The 16,452-nt window shown below is 39.9% G+C and overlaps 2 protein-coding genes and 1 pseudogene across 2 annotated transcripts; all 3 read right to left on the bottom strand.

Annotated features, from left to right (window-relative positions):
* Positions 1-4,273: 4,273 nt before the first annotated feature.
* LOC137710400 (probable inactive purple acid phosphatase 27) lies at positions 4,274-7,627 on the bottom strand. Its single transcript, XM_068449407.1, has 11 exons — positions 7,264-7,627; positions 6,975-7,066; positions 6,725-6,791; positions 6,492-6,614; positions 6,210-6,302; positions 5,988-6,117; positions 5,686-5,900; positions 5,385-5,590; positions 5,173-5,298; positions 4,760-5,063; positions 4,274-4,674 (listed from the first exon to the last, which is right to left on the bottom strand). The coding sequence occupies exons 1-11, from the start codon at positions 7,513-7,515 to the stop codon at positions 4,369-4,371; spliced, it is 1,914 nt and encodes a 637-aa protein (XP_068305508.1). The 5' UTR covers positions 7,516-7,627; the 3' UTR covers positions 4,274-4,368.
* A 1,119-nt stretch (positions 7,628-8,746) lies between these two features.
* On the bottom strand, positions 8,747-11,165 carry LOC137711566 (uncharacterized). The gene is made up of 5 exons (XM_068450819.1): positions 10,793-11,165; positions 9,837-10,187; positions 9,605-9,683; positions 9,223-9,316; positions 8,747-9,135 (listed from the first exon to the last, which is right to left on the bottom strand). The coding sequence occupies exons 1-5, from the start codon at positions 11,111-11,113 to the stop codon at positions 9,072-9,074; spliced, it is 909 nt and encodes a 302-aa protein (XP_068306920.1). The 5' UTR covers positions 11,114-11,165; the 3' UTR covers positions 8,747-9,071.
* A 422-nt stretch (positions 11,166-11,587) lies between these two features.
* Positions 11,588-14,135, bottom strand: LOC137710138 (uncharacterized; annotated as a pseudogene).
* Positions 14,136-16,452: the final 2,317 nt, after the last annotated feature.

The raw sequence follows: 16,452 nt of genomic DNA, 5'->3' as shown, positions 1-16,452 counted from the left end.
TGATTAGAGAAGCACTTCATCGAGAGAATGAGATGCTTAGAGAAGAAAGGATGGCTCAAACAGATCGTGACACTATGAACAAGTCTTTAGTAGGACTGTCTCCGAATTCAAAATATTTTTGGACATCAGAAAAAAGAGATGTCGTGCGAAGGAGGCGTGCAAGAGATGCCGAAACAAGTCAAGGGGGTTCCAGCTACAGAAATCCTAGCAACCAAGATCCTAGCACCACATATCCTAACTCCACAGACTTTGTATAATTTCGCATTTATTTGTACTACTTTACTTAATTTCTTATGTAATTTCTTATTTATTTTTAGAACTTTATTTAATTTCTTATGTAATTTCTTATTTATTTTAAGAACTTTATTTAATTTCTTATGTAATTTCTTATTTATTTTTAGAACTTTATTTAATTTCTTATGTAATTTCTTATTTATTTTTAGAACTTTATTTAATTTCTTATTTATTTTTAGAACTTTAAAACACCATTTAAACTTAAAACACCAAATAAAATTACATAAAACACCATTTAAACTTAAAACACCATTTAAACTTAAAATTACATAACCTCACCATTTAAACTTAAAACACCAAATAAAATTACATAACCTCACCATTTAAACTTAAAAAAAAAAGCAAACACACTAAATAAGATCACTTAAAAAACAATACACTTTATTCTTCAACCACAAGCCTTATTTTAATTATCTTCGCCTTCGTGCAATCTCCACTGATGGTCAATCAAGTCATTCTGGCGGGCTATGTGCCAGTATGGCTCTTGCAATGAAGTGTATCGTTGAACGATCAATTCATTGTAACGTCCATCCCGTTCCAACGGCTCGTGTTGCACGGGATCTTCGGTCCGGTCATGAGCATAGTAGATTTGTGTTCTTGAGTTGTTCATCGGATCCGGCTCGTATTCATCGACGGCATCATAATCATACTCATCTTCAACAATCATGTTGTGAAGAATAATACACGTCATCATGATGGATCGAAGAGCCTCGACATCAAACATTCTAGCTGCACTCCTGACAATGGCCCAACGAGCTTGCAGGATGCCAAAACAACGCTCGACATCCTTCCTACACCCTTCTTGACACTTTGCGAAGTGTTTATCTTTTTCACTCTGCGGGTGTGGCACTGTTTTGACAAATGTTGACCACCTTGGGTAAATACCATCTGCAAGGTAGTATGGTCCCTCGTATTTAGTACCATTAACCCAATATGTGCATCTCGGCCCACGCCCTTGTAGCAGTTCGTCAAACACTGGAGATTGGGCAAGGACATTTAGGTCATTCTGAGCTCCTGGAACACCAAAAAAAGCATGCCAAATCCATGTATCAAAAGAAGCCACCGCTTCCAAAATGATGCTTTTGGCTCCTTTTCTGTCGCCATAAGCTCCTTGCCACGCACTTGGACAGTTTTTCCATGTCCAGTGCATGCAGTCGATGCTTCCAATCATGCCAGGGAAGCCTCGCATCTCACCCTTCCTCAGAAGCCTTCGCATGTCCCTTGGTGTGGGTTGCCGAAGGTACTCATTGGTGTAGAGGGCTTCAATTGCAGAGCAAAACCGCATTAGGGACTCCAGAACTGTTGTTTTTCCCATCCTTGCGATCTCATCCACTTGATCTGCAGATGCTCCATATGCAAACATTCGCAAGGCAGCCGTAATTTTTTGCTTAGGAAGAAGACCTAGCACATGAAAAGCATCCTCTTTTTGCACAAAATATGGATCATGGTTGCAAACATCACTCATGATTTTAGCGAACAAACTTCGTTGCATTCTAAAACGACGTCTAAAAACATGATCAGGGTAAACGCTGTTGGGAATAAAATAATCTTCCAAGAGATCTTTACCTCGTCTTTCCCTTCTTCTATCGATGTTTGCCGCACGTTCGGGTTTGGCTATCTGACCCATAGCTTGCATGATACGGCGGGAATGTGAGGCCCTCCGCCTTCTATGGTGATCATCCTCATCCTCCTCCATTGCGAAGACCTCATCTCCACCTCCATCTTGGTCAAGATTGACCAATTCTTCCTGTTGTGCCAACAACCTTTTCTGCTGCTCTTGCAACTGTTTATACGCTCTCCTTGAAGAAGACATTGTAAGAACTCAAGATTTGAAAACAATAAAGAAGAATTCTGAGCTAAAAAAAAGGATTGAGTTTAGTGTGAGGATGGATGTAGGGATGTAGGGTTTATATGGACAAAAAAAAAGAAGATGAGGTTCTGGACAATGCCACGTGGCACTACGTGATTGGTTGAAAATCTTAGCGGAAATCTATTCAAAAAATAGTACGTTCGGATAATGACACGTGGCGTGACGAGATTGGTTAAAAATCTTATCGAAATCTTGCCTAAATTATTGTAAACAGGAAGTGACACGTGGGTTGTCGGGATTGGTTGAAAATCTTAGCGGAAATCTATTCAAAAAATAGTACGTTCGGATAATGACACGTGGCGTGACGAGATTGGTTAAAAATCCTATCCGAAATTAAAACTATTTTTTTTTTATTATTTTATAAAAAATTATTTAATATTTTAAATGGACTGGGTGCCAGCGCATTTTGTAGGGGTGGAGATCGTTTGTGCCAGCGCATTTTTAGACTAGGTGCCAGCACATTTTTTTTTGGGGTGGAGATGCTTTGGCCTATTACTGTTCATTGAGTCTGTTACTGTTCAATTAAGTGGATAAATGGGCTGGGTGCTGGCACAAAGTGGATAGGGGTGGAGTTGCTCTTAGAGTAAAACTCAAATTTTAGGTTCTAACTTACCCCAATTTGCTCCAACCCTTGGGGTGAATATGAGTTAAAATTCAAAACTCATTTACGAGGCAAATTTAGCCCGGGATTCCCTTTGGATTAGGGGGCTGGCCCACCATATATGTATATATTTTTTTAGTTTTATATTTATAAATTCATTGAATCCAATGGTTAAAATCTAATTTGATCAAATTCAACGGTAACAAAAAAAAAAAAAAAAAATCTAACGGTTCAAATTTAAATACAACGGCTAAAGTAATTAAAAAAAATTTATTTTATCCGTTTCATATTCTTTCGTAATGTTCCACAAGTTTCATGGAGCCGGTTTAGTGATTTTTTAATATTTATCGGAATCTAAATATTTTTAGGCTAAAATGTTCATAAAATTAAATTAGGATATTCTACATAATTTTTTTTCCTTAAAAGTTACTTTAAAAAAAAAAATTCTAAATTCATTATTTAATAATTTCGGGCTAAAAATTTAACTGAGAAGGGTTGGAAGAGAAAAACCGTTTCTAGATTAAAATTTTTAAATTTTAATCCAAGGTTGGAGATGGTCTAAGCTTGCAAAACAGGAGACAAAAAAAAGTCACGTAAGTTATCAAAAACTCATCAAAACCTCACGAAACTAATGAGTTCTTGACATATCAGAAATAGCGCGCTTTCATTTGCAAGTATTTGATCCTTGATGCATAGTGTCTTGACATTTCAGGTGCTGCTTCTCTGTATATGTTTACTTTGATCACTCGAAAGTCTAACCGCAACCTTCCTTCCAAACATCCTTAACGTAGGCTGTTTGGTCCAGTGTGACATTAGCAAGAAATGCGACTCCAAAGCTTAATGTCTCGTTCGAGTCACAAATCTCTGCTATTTTGCAAATTTCTTTCTTCTCTCTTGGAACCCTTTCTTCACAGTTACAGTGAGACTTGCTCACTCTGGAAATACAATGGACACGCTTGCGCTGCAACGTCTTCATTGTGATCTTTTTGTTCTTTTATCTGCATAATTTTTCGAAAAGTTCAATAGCGCTTGTCAGATTCATATCACAGGGCCAACTTATTGACTTGGACATGTCTCTAAAAGTACCATTGATTAACTGAATTTGTGACATTCCTGGACTATGAAGGTGAGCTTGCTTCGGACAAGACAGCGGACATAGCAGAGGGTTTACTTCATCAATTCACGTCCATTACGAACATAGTAAAGAGTCAACAAGAAATGCAGAAATACTGGACATAGCAAATGATTTTATAGTTCTGTAACGTAATGTGATGGCTAAATTTCGGATGGATACCTTTCAGTCGTTATACCAATTAAGCGATTTAACTTTGTAATGTGGCGACCTTTAGATCTGAAATTCCTTAGAGAAGCGCCTTCTCCAAATGTACTGAAAAACACTTAAAAGACTTTTTATACTGAACATATTTTAACGTTTTCTACCAAAAACTCACGAATACGCGGTCTTAAATGCAGTTTTAGTTATCTGAAAGCGCTTGAAATCCCCTTCAAAATACAATAATACTTCAAGAATACATTGTCGATTGTTCGATGCACAATTTCTTGTCAAGAATACATCATTTGTTGATCAGAAAACAAGTGTTCATCATGTAGCTAAAGTAGTTGGTTCACAGCCATCATGAACACAAGCCAAAACATCTTTATAATCCCTTGAGATAGTGAAGGAATCATACACCTTCCCATCCTTGCTCTTCTTGTACTCAAACAGAAGCGACGAGTGGTTAAATGCCGTAAGTTTTACGAAGCCAAAGTCGGAATCTCTGAAAAGGCTCCAACTCGTTTGCACCGGGCCAAAAGCCGATAAGTGGCTGCCTCCTCCACCAACAACAACATGTATAGTTCCATTCACAGTTCCCGAGTAATGAGACTTTTCTGTATTCACACACTGATTCTGCAGCACACGAACGTCATTGATGAAGGATCAGAATACAACATGTGTGCAATTTCTAGTTAATACAATCTTTTGTGTTCGTTACCTGGTAAATGGGGCATGTTCTTTCGTAGTTATGGACATGACCGTAAAATGCAATGTCCACCTTGTACTTTTGCCAAAGCTTTTGCAAGCTTTCCCTTCCCATAGGCTCGCCAAATGCGCCATCTTGCCACTGTGTGGACGAATAACCAAGAACACGATGAGCAGCAAATATCAGCCAAGGCTGTTTCTGCCTGTCCGCGGACGCAAGGCATTTCTCAATGAATTTGTACTGCTCAGAGCCTTCCCTCCAATCATGCTCACTGTCAGCTATGCAAAAGTGGAACATCCCATAATCTGTCGAATACCTGTAAAAGAACAGTTACAATATGCTTAACTACCCAATTTATCGGATGATTGGTATACAGCAAAATAATTGGTTAAGTAGCTTGTGACACAAGCATTCTCGTTATTTACCAGAACTTCGCTCTGTTCTCAGCAGGAACATAAAACATAGTCTCCGCCAGGACACCACATTCGCCACCTGAATCATTGCCGTCATAGAAGGATCCTGTCCCTGGTGCATCGCGTTCGTGATTGCCACTGTCAGAACACTTCATATGAGTTTCAAAGGGAAATGTGAACTTATACATACATGCACAGAAACAAGGATAAATCAAGCAACAAACCTTGCAATCATATATGGCACATTTGATGCAATCGGCTCCACCTGTGACGTGAACTGATCCCACTGTGAGATGTATCCATTGGCATAGACAATATCTCCGATGTGAAATACTATGTCAATGTTATCTAAGTCCTTTATCAGTGTATCTGTTGTATTGAGTGAGCCGGGCTGATAATCAGCGTATTCATTTGAACCGTCACGCTCAGCCTGAAATTTATGAAACGAAAAGTAAATTTTCATGACTCAGCTTGATAATATGAACATTCACCAAGCCAGATAGTTCTTATTTTTATTGATGTTACCTTTCCCATGTCGCCAAATATAACTACGCGCTGTAATGAGTCCTCCCCCGGGTATGGTGATGACTTGAAGTGGTAGGACTTGCTCCAGATATAGGAACCATCAGATAATTTATGACCGAGCTTGTAAGTGTACAATGAGTTTGGCCACAAATCTTTTAGAAAACTTGTATGGATGAAACCAGGATCCCGCCAACCAACTGTTCGAGCTGGTGGACCTGCGAATCACAAGAACTTTGTTACATTAATTTTCTTGTTTCGATTGGCCTTATCTGTATGAATTGGATTGATCATATGATCCGTACCACACAAGCTTCCTTGAGGGAAAGTCAGTGTTCCTGCTGGAGATCGAATTTGAGCTTCGCCCTTGAGACCCCACTTCACAAAAGGTACAGCTTTGTTGATGTTGTAGCCACTTGTCCAGGTTACTGTCATCTGCAAAAGAACAAAAGAACATTATTATAACTCAATTTCCGTCCAGATTTTTATGAGAACGGAAAGTGGTGGATAAAATTATATGAACTTACTTCATTCCAGTCCTTCCCTTGAGCAAGACGCGGGTAAAGGGGTACATTCGGATTAGCAAAACTTATAGAATTAGAAACTGCCACCAGTTTTGGCTGCATTTTGTGGATATATAGTTAGACAACACTTGAAGTGTCACAGTTAGCGTGAAGAAACACACGAAAATGGTGACACACTTGAAGTTTGATTAGCCTTTCCAAAAGCAATCAATTAGCTGAAATATTGAAACAGTGATATTTAATATTGTATGAAGCAAAGCTGAAAGAGAAGGGACATGAACGCACGGTAGACAGCCCGCCTGAGAATAATGCGAATGAAAAATCCGCCCGTTGATTGATCAACTGAAACTTCAAAGAAGCTTTGCCCGTTTTTGTATAGCCAGCATTGGAATCATTGGCAAATCTGTACTGAAATGAGAACATCAAGATTTCAGTACGCACGTCAACGGTTAGAGAACAATAAGAGCTATAATTTCCTCAAATTCCAAGAGAGATTATGAATTTGAAATAACACAAACCTTTATCGGAGCTGAGCATATATTTGGAGCCACTTCTCTATCGTCGGTAGGTGGACAAGTCGATGAACTGCCATAAAAGATTGAGTTCGTGAATCTACTAATTTTTTTTTGGTGTGAAAGTATGACATTCTATATTAATCTAATCAATGGGGAAAGCATCCGCTCTAGTCAACGTGACTACACCTACGCTTGCAAGAAACGGATTATGTTGAAAACAACGGAGATTAAGAGTTAACAAGATGGACATTACTTGAAATCTGCAGGAGAAAAGACTGCCAACCAATCATCTTCAGCAGGCTTCGGACTTGCAACTTCAATAGTTACCCACTGAGAATCTTCCCCCTGAGCATAAAGTGAATTTTTCAGCCAAAATCATCGTGAAGATTATATAGATACATATATATATATATATATGTATATATGTATATGTATATGTGTATGAGAAACTTCATAAGGGGATTCCGCTCCGCTGTTCATGTAGCGGGATACCCGATGTATATACGTATGGGTTAATAGCGAAGAGATACAGGTTGACATACTTTGGTGCCAAGAAGGACAGGGTAAGCTTTGACGGAAGCATTTTCGTGAAGCTCGTAAACAGCTCGGTGGATTTGAATCTTCGACAGCGGCTGCACCCCGTCGCCGGCGTGCTTCTTGTGACTGTGATCAGCTGCTGTGAACTGCACCAGCAAAACCAACACCAACACAACTTTGACGGACAAGAAGCTGTAGCCCTCCATCTGTCCAAACTTCTGAGACCCCAAGTGTTTAATCCTTGATGTTTCAACCATCTTGTACAGTAGCAGGCCAACCAAATTTGTCTCTACCTCTTTCTAGCCTTTCGTAATTGTTGACTAAAATTGCCGACTTTTGTGTTGAATTTATTGTTAAGCCTGCACCACGTGAGTGAGCAAGAGAAGCTGCATTTCTAAGATTCTTATTATTTATTTCGGTGAACAATCGATTGCGTTTTAGAAGTATTTCTCTCTACTTGTACGTGAAAGGTTTCAAATTCGAGTTGTGAGGATGGCGAGTTTAATATCAATATTACGGTTGGCTCGTTGTTCGACTTAACTAAAATTCTCAATTCTTTTAGTTTAATATCGTCAGATAAAATATAAAATTAAAAAACATACAAAATCAGAGTCTCACCCATATTCCTTATTGGTTAGGTAATAAACAATCACATTTTTAAATATTAAATTTAACCTTGTACAGCTAATTAACTATTTTAAGAATCTTGCAGTGTGTGGATAGCCGATTGACAGGACTGTTTTCGTATAAGTTAATACTAGAGAAATTAAATTCAAAATTTAGTCTCGCTAGCATTACTCGTTCGTATATCCAAATCTATAAAACAAGAACGGATATGTAACGAATGAATCCGATTCTTCACATCTCATACTTGAACAACCAAGTATCATTCTAATTTATGACTTCTGATTCCAAGTCGGTAAGCACGCAGCCAGTGTAAACACATACCAAGCACACGGCAGTTTCTAAGCAATAACTTAGTCTACACATTTGAACAAGTAGACTTTGAAAAACCTAAAAAATGTAGAATTATGAGAGCATATTCTCCGTATCATGCTCTTGCACCACAAGCTTCTTCAGTTGACGAAATTAAAATCCAATGCAAGTCAAGGTTAATGATTCATTAATTTAGGAGAGGCAGTGTCAGTACAATTACAACGGAAATATATAATCTCAGAGAAGTAGTATCCGGGTTTCCCACTGTTCTAAAAATCCCCATCTAGTGCCGTCTAGGTCTAGACGCTACGAGGTTGGCCACCGTCCCAATTAATGCTTAAACGTTTGAAAATTAAGGAATGGCGCATATACCTGTATAGATGCCCGTCTAAACTACCTAGGCACCCGCCTAGGTTGCGACTCACTTAAATAGAAAATAAATAACTTCATTTTACATTTTATTTTTTTCAATAAATTGTAAAAGACTTGTTGAATACTTAAATAAACACACATTATATGCTAGTTCCCCATGTTTTCATTATGTTCCAATACTTCTTAATATATATGTCATTCTATTTTGTAGTTTATGATGTAATTACATATATTTTAAGTATACACAGACACTTATTTACACGAAATATAATAAATTTATTTAAATTCGCCTAGCCCCTCCCTAGTTGCCTAGACGCTAGGCCCCAACTTGCCGCCCGACTAGCGTTTAGCGTCTTTTAGAACCTTGTTTTCCTAAGAAGAACCATCATTCGGATCAGTTAAAAGCGAAAAAAACTAGTAATGTGCCAGCAAAGCTCTAGCTACATTACAGAACTACAAAAGTGCAGGCAGGACTCCGGCACGAGCTTGGTGTTACACATTCCCTTCATTTATTCGTATCTACGCGCGCTAAAAAGATGGGGGCAAGCAGCTTCTCCAGCTCCACTAATCTGAAACCACATCAAAATAATTAGTAAACAAACAGAAATATGTTCTGGAGCATAAAATGCAGCAGAAAACATCAATCGTGGACTTACATCTCGTATTTCTGAATTGCTTCCTTTCGTTTCATCGCATATGCATCACTATCTTTAGGTACATTGATCAACGCATTGCATACAGATAGTGGAGCTGGGAAGCAGGTCAAAACAACAGAATTTGTGTCAAATAACAAAATTAAGAAGAAAAAATGCAACAGCTTGTATAGCATTTAATATAATCTATATAGCTATCAATAGCCTTTAAACCGAGTTTATTTTGTTCATTAAACAGTTTATTTTGTTCAATTTTAGGCAATGGCTCCATTCTCCGTAATGCAACCAAACTAGAGAATGTGCTGTCGAAAGGACAAGCACATCGATCATTCGATTTAGAATGGTTTTCAAATATTCCCTAGATTATAAAGAAAATGGTCCATACATGGCACTGGAGCTTCTTGTTTCATCTGCACGTCTTTGTGAACCTTTAGAGCGGCTGGTGTGTCGGGCTGCACGATACCCTGCTCAACACGAGCAATATAACCAAGTAAACCATCTAAACAGCATACAGAAATACATAGCAGTCGAGTGAAACTTTTGAATAGATTATGATCATTTAGTGGATGCATCCTCCATTGCAAGAAATAAAAACTACTGAGACAAACAATTCTTACTGATGCGGTCCATATGGAAGAAGCATCTGCATCTTCAGACGGACGCTTGGAATTTTCTAGGGTAATTGGGCTAAAACAAGAAGTATCCAATAGCTTCTTCTTTTCCCGCCTCTTCAATATCTTCATATGGCACTTCTTGATATAGTGCATCAAATGATACTTAGAATGCCTAGAGCACAACTCTGCTTGGATATCCGGGTTCTCAGTTAGCCAGTCTGCTATATCTTTGGACTTAACCACGTCATCTTTATCCAACGATTCTAACCAAATGTAAACTGGTCTCCATTGATCAGTGCGTTTAAATCGAGCATGTGGAATATCAACATCACCTTGGTTTTCTTCCTTTCCTTCCTGCCATTTAACATTACAGAAACCATGTCAAAACTTCTGCATAATACAAAAAGAGCATTAGTCTAAAACCGAAAACCAAAGCCAAGTTACATAATATTATCAATTCAAACATCAATGGTGTGTTTCCCAAAATCGATTAGTAAATTAGAAAAAACACCAATGACAGTTATAAGTTTTACAGAAACACAAGAGCTTAATTAGAGAAAAGAACTCCTCAACTATCTACTCGCCACACTCTAATGGATTCTTAGTTGCGAAATTCCGTTCTTACCTTTCTCCATTGCAAAGCAACAAGAGTATTTTTCTGAAGCATGGGGTTCGAGGTGGCCTTTCGCAAAGTGTAACCTTATCAAGGGTTTATAAGCGAAAAGCCCGATCATTTTAACTCTATCCATAACCACATTTGCCTAGTAATCTGCCAGAAGGTATAACCACATTTGCCTAGTAATCTGCCAGAAGGCACCCAAAACTTTCACTAATTTGCCTAAAAATCTCATCTTTCTAATCCCAATAGCTTCATCACACAAAGATTACACCTTTAACAAAAACCCAATTTTTATTCGAAGGATTATCAAAATTTGAAACCGAATTGGTGAATTTGGGACCTGACTGGGGAGTCGCATGCAATTCTGAATGGCAATGAGGCGGTGGCAGAGGTCGGCCCGGGGCATGGATTTGATGCCTTGGGGTATGAAATCGAAGTTGGAGTCGATCCAGGCTTCGACCTCGTCCATGGAGACAGCCTTGGCCTCGGGAAACGAGCAGAGCCAAGCTCGGGCCATGGTCTCCCATTCCTGGGAGGACTGCTCGCTGGCGTTGTCGGTGTCGGAAACTCTCTGTTCCGCCGCCGCTTCTTCTTCTTCGGTTGCCGCTGGCGGTGGTGCTGGTGGTGTCGCTGCTAGGGTTTCGTCACCGGAGCTCGACATTTTGCTTCCCGCGAAGAGAACGGAAGCTGACAGCGCTGCGAATTTTTGCAGCTTTCTGTGAACTGCAATTAAAAATCGGGGGCGGAAACGACGTCGTTTTAATGGTGACATCTATTTTCTTTTTATTCATATTTTAACCCCAAGGGTTGAGCTGGGTTTCAAAAATAGGCCACAGAATCGTAGTTTTAGCTTTTCATACCCTGTTTAAATTGTACCAATTTAAAACTTCCATCACGTTGACCAAAAGGTCCGCTAAATGCAGAAATGATCGTGTGTAAGAGGAGAACAACTCGTACAGTCACCATGACATCCAGTACCGATAATACAATGCTATATGACGTCCGATGACGATAATACAAAGCTATATGATGAGATGCATGTCACGGGACAGGACGGGACGGGATGCCAACATGCCTCACAAATTCCATCTAGGAACGTGAGACTTCATATGGTATAACATCATGACATGCGAAATAAAAAATAAGGATTATGTTTCTCATATATCAAGAGTATATGTTGTAGTTCTTAATTCTTAGCAAAAATAAAAAGAGTAAATGTTGGAAGCTAAGCAATTTTCTTAACTTAAATTTTGTAACAAAATTTCCGGAATGCTTTCTCAATAACTGCATCCATTTCTCTATATAGTTATCCCAAGCAGAACTACCTGGTCTTGTGTGCTTTGGCCATCTTTTTCTTTCGTTTCTTCAGAGCCTTCGGCACTTTAATTTTCCGAGCTTCCCTCTTCTCTTCTTTCACTTTGTTTTCGTGCTCTTTTATAGCAGCCTTCTTTTCGAGAGGATCCTGTGCCTTGGTTTCGGAAGAGAAACTCTGCCCTTCTGAGTCACTTGAGTTCTCGTCATCTGTATCAGAGTCGGATTCAGTCTCAGGATTTTCAGACTGCTCTGCTACAGCAGTAGCATCTTGTTGCTGCTCTTTCTCCGATGGAGCTGGTTGACCTTGAGGAAGAGCCTCCTTCAGTCCTGTAATCGTTTTATAGTACATGTCTCCAGTGTCCTCTCCGCTAGTTAACCGTATTACATCCCGCTCAGCATTCTTCACGTCATCTAATGTCTTCGGAATGTGTAACTGGAAAGAAGAGAAGAAAAACATATCAATATCTCAAAATTTTAGGTGCCCACAATCACGTAAATACGCAAAGTCAAAGCCATTAAATAAACACAGTTACATTGTCATCACCTGTACAAATACAGAGTCTGCAATTTCCTCCTCTGCAGATATATCTCCTCTTGCCGTAACCTTTTGTTGTACCTGAAGTCAGCCAGTCAAACAGAGATCTTATTTAAGTTGTTTATCTATTTATTTATTGTTTGTACGGACCTAAATTCTTTAATATTTGAGAACAAAATGGAAGAAATCAAACCATATCGACATAACCCTCGACCGCATCATCAGCAATTGTTGGATCAACTATAAAATCAAGGAGCTCGCGAATTGTCATAACAGCTACACCATGTTTTCTGAAGAAATCCTGTATGCCGACAAATGCTTGGTAAGCTCAAAACACGAAATGCATTACTTCTACTTTTCATAAGCAATGGACGCAGAACTTTAGAAAGTGACCTCAGTATGAAGAACTTACCGATACATGGACACAATCTTCACGTAGGAAATCAAGGGCATGAGGGTGGTTCAAATCAACTGCTTGAGAAACGTCGATAATGTACAAGTGACCCTGCCAAAAAGGAAGGGATGACACAAGAACATAGCATATTATCAAGTAAAATAAGCTCCAACTTCAAAGTGGTTAAGTGCAACTCACCTCAAAGTAAAGTATGTTGTATTCACTAAGGTCTCCATGCACCAGTTTGCTCTTCTGATACATTGTTCGCATAGCAATAATCATCTGGCAAAAAATTACTCCGTCATCACTTCAGTACCCAAAGAAAATATCAAACACAAAAAACATTTTCCTAGGATTGCGCTTGCAGTATCCATGTCTGAATCGGTAGTCCCCTTGTACATATCTATCCCTGTCCCTGAAATTTTTTGGCCGGCAAACAAGTAAGATATATTATAAATCTATTGCTATAAACGCACGTATGGAATCCAGCATGCTAACTAGACAGAAAAATGGAACAAAGAATGCAGAGATGTTGGACGACTACAAGGCTGTGCAAATTGCATCTGCCATCACTTCATTTAATAAGGAATGTTTGTAGGGTTTGGTGCATTGCCAACTCCCAAAACATTTTTTAAGAGTGGGGGACAAGAGAACTTAAACAAATACTACACCCATTCTCCTCCAGATTTGATCCTAGCCCTTCATTGAGGTTTTAGAATGTACACTTGTCACTCACACACACACACAAAGCATTTAAACTGAAAACTGTTGGCGTGAGTCAACTTTATGATTTAGGAATGTAATTAGAATAGGATTACTTGACTGATTCCTTGGCTATTTGGGATTCTTGTTTCCTAATTTATAGGGCCTCATGTATGACTATATATATGCCTCCTAGAGAGAAGAATAATATAACAGATTAAACCCTAAACACATATAATTTTATCTTGGTATCAGAGCAGGTTTCGGCCTGTCTCTTCCCAAACCCTAAAACAAGTCAAACCCAAAGCCGTGCATTCTGCAAAGATTGCATAAGAAAAAAGAAAAAAAAACAAATCCTGGTGTTCTTAGAATTTGAACCCAGAAACCAAACAAAACCCTTGTGGCTTTGGAATCATCAAAGCTACATCAAAATTTGATCTTGCCAAATCACAACTAACCTGGTGCGATGGCAGAAGATAGAAAGTTTGGAGAGTTGGTTACCGTCCAACCCATGTCCAGTTCGCTGGAGTCCACCAACATCAGCGGCGTACCGTTTGGAATTCGATTGAATGACACAAACTTTAAAGTTTGGTCAAAGATGATGGAAGTCCATGCTGCAAGCCTCGGCAAGCATGGATATTTGACTGGGAAAATTCCAGTTATGGAAGAAGACTCTCCGGGCTACACAAAGTGGGTCACCGAAGATGCGATCGTGCGAGGGTGGCTGTTGAAAACCATGGAACCACACCTGTTGAGTCTCTTCATTGATCTTCCGACAGCCAAAGATATCTGGGAGAGTGCAACCCAGATGTTTTACGACGGATCCGATGAGTCTCAGTATTATGAACTGAGATGTAAGGCTACACGGACTAAACAGGATGGTCGTCCTGTAAATTTATACTTCACAGAACTGAAGGGAGTATGGCAAGATCTTGATAAAAGACGTCCTATCAAGATGGTTTGCGCAGTCGATCTTCGAACCCGTAAGGAAGAGCTGTCAAAAGATAGGGTGTATGATTTTCTTGCAGGCTTAGACAATGACTTTGATCAAGTCCGGAGTGAAATCCTAAGAATGAAACCCATTCCTGGGATTGAAGAGTGCTTCAGTTTGGTTCGACGTGAAGCGCAAAGAAAGACAACTATGCTTGGGACAAAAGCCACGACAACAAGCTCCTCTATGGCAATGGTCACCAAGTCCCCATCATCGTCCATGCGTCCACCATTCACGGGAACACCACGTCCGAATCGTACCCAAGAAGACATCGACAAGGATAGACTTCGTTGCAATCACTGCAATGGAAAACGGCACACTGAAGAAACATGTTTTGAATTACATGGGTATCCAGAGTGGTACTGGGAATTGAAAAAACAGTTGAAAACCAAAGGGAAGCGCATAGGCCAGGCCAAACTGGCCGAGTCTGGAGATGGAGGAGCTGCTATAACAGCAGGCCGAATTGGATCCAATTGCAACATTGGGCAAGTTGCTATGGCAACAAAGTGTTTTGAGCCTAGGCCCCACACATCAGCCCACGGCTTGGAGAAACAAATAGGCCACAACCTGGGAGGAAAATTGCAACCCACGGCAGAAGAAGGTACTGACCAGATGCTCTCGTTGACTAAGCAAATATCAAATGAGGATACAGGTAACATGAGTACTGCACTCTTAGCATCCATTAAACGAGATTCTGGCTGGATAATAGACTCCGGGGCTACTGATCACATGACATACGACAAATCATTATTTCACCACATGACTTCCCCACCAAAGGAAAACGTTATCACGGCAAATGGCGAAGTTGCTCCCGTTACAGGAGCTGGTTCGTTGTGTGGCATATGTGCATCTTCAAAAAAACCAACGGAGTAAATTGGACCCCTGTGCGGTTCGTTGTGTGTTTTTGGGATTTAATAGCCAACAAAAGGGATACCGATGTTATCATCCCTCTACTAGGCGTTTATACGTCACCATGGATGTTACGTTCTCTGAAACTGAAATGTTCTTTGTTTCACAACAAACCCACCCTACTCGTCAGGGGGAGTTGGTTGGTATACCAGACGAATATCGGTGGTTTGATATGCCACTAGAGCTATCCAATGGGAGAGTGGAAAACAACCAAGAAAATAATAAGCTTGCTGCTAGTACACAAGGCAGCGGCCCAATCATTAATCCATGCAGTGATTCATGCATTAACAGCGAACCAAGTCCTGATCCGTGTATTGAATGTGGGGAACATGATGTGGGGTCTTTGGGCAGCCCAAGTGCTGACCCACATGCTGTTTTTGAGGAGCATGCTGCGGAATGCAGCATTGGACCGACAGGAGAGCCTTTGACTAGGCCTATAAATGGGCCTGAATTGTTTGGGTCAGCGAGAATGGAAATGGATGGCACCAAAGCAGCAGCAGGTCCAGCAAACCATAACCCTTATTCTCCTCTGCCAGTACACGCTCATGTCCCCGAGGATATCCAAGAGGTACGTTCTAATAATTCAAGTATTATTGAAAATTCGTATGTTTTACCTCCTAGGAAAAACCGTGGTAAACCACCTGACAGATTCTCTCCGGATGGAAAAGTGAGATATGCAATTGCACATTATATGTCAACACATCGTTTATCACCTAAGTATCAAGCGTTTGTGAGTCAAATGGCTGGAGTCAAGATCCCAACCAAAGTGGAAGAAGCCCTGCAGGATCCTCGTTGGATAGAAGCCATGGAGGTTGAGATGGAGGCCTTACAAAGAAATGGAACATGGAACGTGGTACCACTACCACATGGGAAGAGACCGGTGGGATGTAAATGGGTATTCACCATAAAACACAAAGCAGATGGATCCATAGATAGATACAAGGCAAGATTGGTTGCTAAAGGGTACACGCAGACATTTGGAGTTGATTATCAAGAAACGTTTGCTCCAGTTGCAAAAATGAATACTATTCGAGTTCTTTTGTCCTTAGCTGCTAACTTTGATTGGCCCTTGAAACAGTTTGATGTGAAAAATGCCTTCTTACATGGAGATTTGGAAGAAGAAGTTTACATGGATTTTCCACCTGGATACGAAAT

The sequence above is a fragment of the Pyrus communis genome, chromosome 12 (genome assembly GCF_963583255.1).
Source record: "Pyrus communis chromosome 12, drPyrComm1.1, whole genome shotgun sequence".
Lineage (NCBI taxonomy): Eukaryota > Viridiplantae > Streptophyta > Magnoliopsida > Rosales > Rosaceae > Pyrus > Pyrus communis.
The sequence above is the reverse complement of the archived record's forward strand: the minus strand, read 5'-3'. Positions and strand labels throughout refer to the sequence as shown.